Below are 6,066 nucleotides of genomic sequence, written 5' to 3'. Positions count from 1 at the left end.
AAACTTACCAGCCAGGCGTGGGTTCGAATCCCAAGCTGGTCTTAGAAACCAACTTGGTTGATATTCGGCCCTTGCCGCGTAGGTTAAGATTTACGCAACCCAAAAAGACTCCAACGTACCACTCCCAACAGTTAAAAGTCGGCGATATGACCACAGCAGTTAAAACCGACTCTAAATAATAATTAATAAAAAAAAAAAAAAAAAAAAAAAAAAAACGAAAAAATATCAATGAAAACTAATTTAGCAGATATTTGATAATTTTAAGAACTTTTGTAACAAATAAATTATGGCAAAAAAAATTATAAAAAAAATTGACATGTAGAAAATTAAAAAAACAAAAAATGCAATTTTTTAAAAATAATTTTTCGGAACAAATTTATTTGTTGAAAAAAAATTAAAAAATAATCAAGTGACTGCTAACTTTAATGTCATAAAATATCAGTGAAATATTTAAAAAATATTTTTTAGTTCTAATTTAATAAATGAAAAAAAATTTGAAACGTCGGCTAATTTTAGTATTATTTATGTATAAATCGTTTTTTTTCGCTTCAATAATATTTAGGAAAAAAAAAAAATTATCGTCAATAAGAAAAAGTAATATTGTCTTCAAAATATTCCAAAAACTAAAAAACAGAATTATCTAATGTCGACAGAAAATAAACTTCACTTTCAAGAATCAAGAAAATACTTTGCAAGAACTTCATTTTTTTGATTTGAGTAAAAAAATTTTAAAACAAAGAAATTTTTCTTGGTTTAAGTAAATTTTATTTGATTAAAAAATTTTTCGTTTCGATTCAGGTATTTTTCTCTTGATTCAAGTTCATTTTTTTTTAACTTCCCGCTAAGAAAATTGAAAACTTTCAAAAATCGGGAAGTTATTGTTTTTACCCCGTTTTTCGAAAATCGAGTTTTCATCAGATCTCGACGTTTGAAGGTCACAGGAAGCTTCCCTGACTATCCCCGCGAGGTTGTCACTATGTGTGTGTGTGAGTGGATGTATGTAAACCTCTCATAACTTTTGAACGGTTTGATTTCGATTCGAAAGGGTTTGATTGAACTTAGATTTTGAATATAATTTGGACCGATTCGGACCGGTAGATTTTGGAAATATAAAAAAAACTACAAAAAAAAATTTTTCAAATGTGGTTTTTTTTTTAATAACTTTTAAACGGCTCGACTGATCAATCCCAAAAACTAATCAGCTTTTAACATCGAAAAACCACGTCGATCGCTACCAAGCCGGTCAAAATCGGATGATTCGTTCGTGAGTTATCGTTGACGAAAAAAATCGAAAAAAAGTGTTTTTTTCAAATTACACCGAAATTTCCGGTCTGATAAATTTCTGTTCAAAAGTATTTCCTAGAATTTGAAAAACTGCGTCGAATGCCGCCAACCGCGTGAAAATCGGTATATTCATTCAAAAGTTATTGCGGTTAGAAAATTCAAAAAATATTTTTTTATTAAACTTCTATCAGACTTTTGAGCTCGGAGAGCTCAAAACTACACGAAAATTATATATATGAGCTCTAAGAGCTCAAAAACGTAATAAGTGCAATTTTGAGCGCTTAATTACGAAAATAGCGGGAAGTTGCAGGGATGGCCTCAGGGTCAACCGTTTTCCTAATTTTTTTTTTTTCAGTGTAATAATAAAATTAGCCGAGGTTTTTAATTTTTTAATTTTTTCTATTTTATTAAATTTGAACAAAAAAAATAAATAAAATAATATTAATAAGCTGTAATTTTCAATCCGTAGCTTTCCATAAGATAGATGAGGAGATTAAAAAATAGATTGAGTTGAAAGATATATAATTTGAAAAGTTATCGTATTTGCTCCTCTATAAAAACTTTAAAAATCCACACCAGCCATTAAAACCACTTTTTTATGTCAAAATATCGATTAATTGATGTAAAAAAAAAATTTAATAAATTGAAACATCATTTTTCTTTTCGAAAATGTGCTTTTTATATCATTTTTATGTATAATATTATCGTCAGATACGATTTAATGTGACAAAACGTTGAAAAGTATGCAATATTCCAAAACAAGACGGAAATTTTGAAGAAAAATATTTTTTTGAACCAATTTATTTTTCTTTCTGCGTACATAACACATCTTATAACAATAACTCTTCCTTTGACCAAAAGTTTATCACAAACTTAAACTCAATATCGTTTAAATTGAATCGATAAAGTTTAATTCGTTATGATAAAATTTAATTGAGTAACAAACAGCAATAAAAATAATTGAATATTAATCGATAGAATATTTCAGAGCTTCTATCCTGATTCAGTTTTACCACCGTGTTGTGATCAGCCGTTTGCTAATTTTTATATTAATAATTAATAATAAATAATTTATCAATCACTTGCAATGAAATTAAGGATGCTTAATTGTTGTCTCGGCGATATAACAAGAATTTTATTTCTCGCGGGATTCGTTCTAATGATTGACGTTGGTTGAGTAGAGTAATTGACGTATCACATTCCCTTGTTCGTATTGGTCTTTCAATGTTCTGTTAATTTGTTTGATTTTTTTATAGGAAATTTCGTGTCGGAAAACTTATCCGAAAGTTAATCCCAATTGTGGTAATTGTTCGATTTTTATGTTTTTATTTATTATCGACTTTAAAATAATTTTTTTCTCTATAAATTGTGCAGAATGCGGTTGGTCAGGTGAAGGATTATCGAACAGAATAGTTGGAGGTTCTATCACGGTTCCACACATGTTTCCGTGGATCGCGGCGATTTTTTATAAAGGCGCTCTTCATTGTGGTGGTGCTCTGATTAATGATCGATATGTTCTGACAGCTGGTCATTGTATTAAATGGTAATAAGGGAATTAACTAGGTCTGTTTCATTTTTGACAATTTTTTTTGTCTACAAGTCGTGATAAAAAATGTGCATGCTTTAAAATTGTGACAAAAAGATTATAGAGTTACAAGAAAATTGCTAAGGACTTTTTTTGTAGAAAATCAAATTATCTATAAAATAAGTTTTTATTATTTATTTTATTCTCAATATTTGACTCAAAATTTTAACAATAAATAAACAATTGGCAATAAGCTTCAAATTGAAATTCTTTCTCATGCAGAGATTGAAAATGTGGGGAAATGGTTAAGAATTTTTTCGATAGAGAATTAAATTTTCTATTAAAAATGTCTCTTATGACTTTTTTGTATTTTTAATTTTCGACTCCAAATTTCGAGTTCAAATTTTTATTATAAGCGATTGGGTATTCAGATATTTTAAATTAAAATTTCAGAATGGCTAAAGGTACGGCTCACTGGGACATACGGAGAGTGAAAAGTAGTGATTTCCCACACACCGATGAGATAAAGTCCCACTTTTCACCCTCCGTATGTCCCAGTGAGCCGTACCTTTAGCCACGTCCTTAAAATTTTGGCTTTATAGTTAGAATTACAAAAACATCTTTTGTGAAAAAAAACTTTTCTTGTAGAGAATAAAATATTCTACAAAAAAATTCTCATCAATTTTCTCCACAGAAAGAAAAATTTCTTGTTTGGAGAACGAAATTTTTGGCTTAAGAAAATTTTCGAGTGCCTGAAAAAAGACCAAAGTTGTGTTGGTCGAAGTAAAAATTTTTCTTGAAATTCTATTCCTGGTGGAAGTAATTTTTTCTTAATTCAAATTATCATAAATACTTGATACAATAAATTTTTATATTTGATCAAGATTTTTAGATACTTTAGGGAAGCAGCGCCACTTACTTCAGCTGAGAAAAAAATTTTCTCACCTTGAGAAAATTTTTCTCTTGAATATTTGATACCCATTTTATATTATTTTAGCGTGCAATTATACATATTGAATGAAAAAAAATGATTCAATATTATTTAATCTTCCCATTTTAATCAATAAAAATATTAATGAAAATTTACTTCTATCTTTATATTTAATTTTTTGGAGCAAGAGAAAAATTTTCTCAAGACAAGAAAATTTACTTCTATCAAGAACTAAATTTTTTGGAGCAAGAGGCTGAACTTTCTCAAAACAAGAAGATTTTCTTGACAAATAAATTTTCTTGGATCAACATACGTATTTCTTAAAACGAGAGAATTAATTTAGTTGGAATAAGTTAAATTTCTTGTGTCAAAAAAAAATTTTTTTTTCGCTCAACAAAATAATTAGGAAGAAAAATATTTTCTTGGTTCAAGTGAACTTTTTTTTCTGTGTTTTATCTTCAATCCCAAACCCAAAAATTGCGATATAAATTTCCTTGCTCCCGCTTTTTGTATCCCCAATTTTAACCCAGAATTTCAATTTAAACTTTTTCCAAGGATCGACCACCGAGGTTTGGACGTCGGTTTGGGAATGCACGATCTAAAATCGGCTTCCGAGGGCTACGTGATACCGATCGAGCGTGTAATTCTCCATGAAGACTTCGAAAGCGATTACTTGCACGACACTAACGACATCGCGCTACTAGAACTTCTTCGTCCTGTACGTTTTAGCGATACAATCCAGCCTATATGTCTTCCGATGGGAGGTACCGACTTCAATTTAAACTAAATAAAAATTAAAACATTGAGTATTAATTATTAATAATTAATCAGGATCCGACTACTCTGGGCACTTGGTTAAAGTTGCCGGTTGGGGGCGCGTTACAGTAAATGGTGGAGCTTCACGATACTTGAGACAAGCGACTCTCAAAGTTATGCCCTTTGACATTTGCACCAACACTTCTTTTGGCGATCACCTGACAACATCTATGCTCTGCGCTTACAATGACAATACCGATGCTTGTCAGGTAAATTTGTTTTATATTTTCTAGGTTAGTTTTTGATGATTTCATGCAGAAAAAAAATTAAATTGAATCAAGAGAAAAATTTTTGAACCAAGAAAATAATTTTGAAAAGTTTCAGTCTTGAATCAAGACGAAAAATTCTTTAATCAAATAAAATTTACTTAGGCCAAGAAAAATTTCTTAGTTTAAGAATTTTTCTCCTCAAATCAAGAAGATGAAGTTCTTCAAAATTATTTACTTGATTCAAGTAAATTTTTTTTCTTTGCATCTGAAGAAACTCTTCAATTAATTAATACAAAAATGAATGTAAAAAAAAATTCCGTCTATATAAAAAATATTATATAGAGATTAATGGTCGCAGTTATGAAGATATATACTTCCGACAAAATGGCGTTTGACAAACAATACAACCGATTTTCGATAGAAATTTTAGCCTTTAATTGTTTATAAAAACATAAAATTTTAATGATTTTGAAAAAAAGGGTCTCAATGACTTTGAAAATATATTTCTGATTGATATTTACTTTTTTTAGTTTGTAAATTAATTTTAAATATATGTGTATTGCAAAAATAAAATGAAAATGAAAATTTGGTTTTTAAGGGTGATAGTGGCGGTCCGTTGCTGTATGAGAGAGCCAATGGAAGATATGAACTTATTGGTAATTATTTTTTGTTTAAGAAAATATTTTGATAAAAATATTTGACTATTTGATTTTTATAAAAAATGCTTAACAAAAATATTCTGATAAAAACTTTTGATGAATAAATTTGGTGAAATTTTTATGAAAAAATTTGAGATTTTTATGCAAATATTTTAATCAAAAATTTGAATAAAAATACTTTATGATAAAATTATTGACAAAAATATTCTATTAAAAATTTTTGAAGAAAAAATTTGATAAGATTTTTATAAAAAAATTTTAGATGAAAAAATTTGAATATAAGATCTCTATAAATATTTTTCAATGAAAATTCTTTATGAAAAAATTGTAATAAAAATTTTTTTTTTAATAGGAATCGTATCCTGGGGAATAGGATGCGCGCAACCAGGTGTACCCGGTGTGTATGTTAAAATAACAGACTACTTGATATGGCTGAGAAGTCATACGAAAGATGCAGTTTACTGTTTAAATAGATAAAAACTAATAAATGTAAAAACCTAAAAAAAAAATGATTGAATTTTAAAAATAATAAATGAATTATTATCAAAACTCATAACTATAAATAAAGAATGGAAAATGATTGATTAATTTTTAAAATTAAACGGCTGTACAATTTTTATGAGGCGATAAATAAAAATCGAT

General features: G+C 28.1%; 1 protein-coding gene across 1 annotated transcript; it reads left to right on the top strand.

Annotated features, from left to right (window-relative positions):
- Positions 1–2,280: 2,280 nt before the first annotated feature.
- Positions 2,281–5,988, top strand: LOC123263265 (trypsin-1-like). The gene is made up of 7 exons (XM_044725876.1): positions 2,281–2,452; positions 2,541–2,586; positions 2,659–2,827; positions 4,296–4,504; positions 4,572–4,765; positions 5,364–5,421; positions 5,777–5,988. The coding sequence occupies exons 1-7, from the start codon at positions 2,372–2,374 to the stop codon at positions 5,899–5,901; spliced, it is 882 nt and encodes a 293-aa protein (XP_044581811.1). The 5' UTR covers positions 2,281–2,371; the 3' UTR covers positions 5,902–5,988.
- Positions 5,989–6,066: the final 78 nt, after the last annotated feature.

Source organism: Cotesia glomerata, linkage group LG4 (genome assembly GCF_020080835.1).
Source record: "Cotesia glomerata isolate CgM1 linkage group LG4, MPM_Cglom_v2.3, whole genome shotgun sequence".
Classification (NCBI taxonomy): domain Eukaryota; kingdom Metazoa; phylum Arthropoda; class Insecta; order Hymenoptera; family Braconidae; genus Cotesia; species Cotesia glomerata.
The sequence above is the reverse complement of the archived record's forward strand: the minus strand, read 5'-3'. Positions and strand labels throughout refer to the sequence as shown.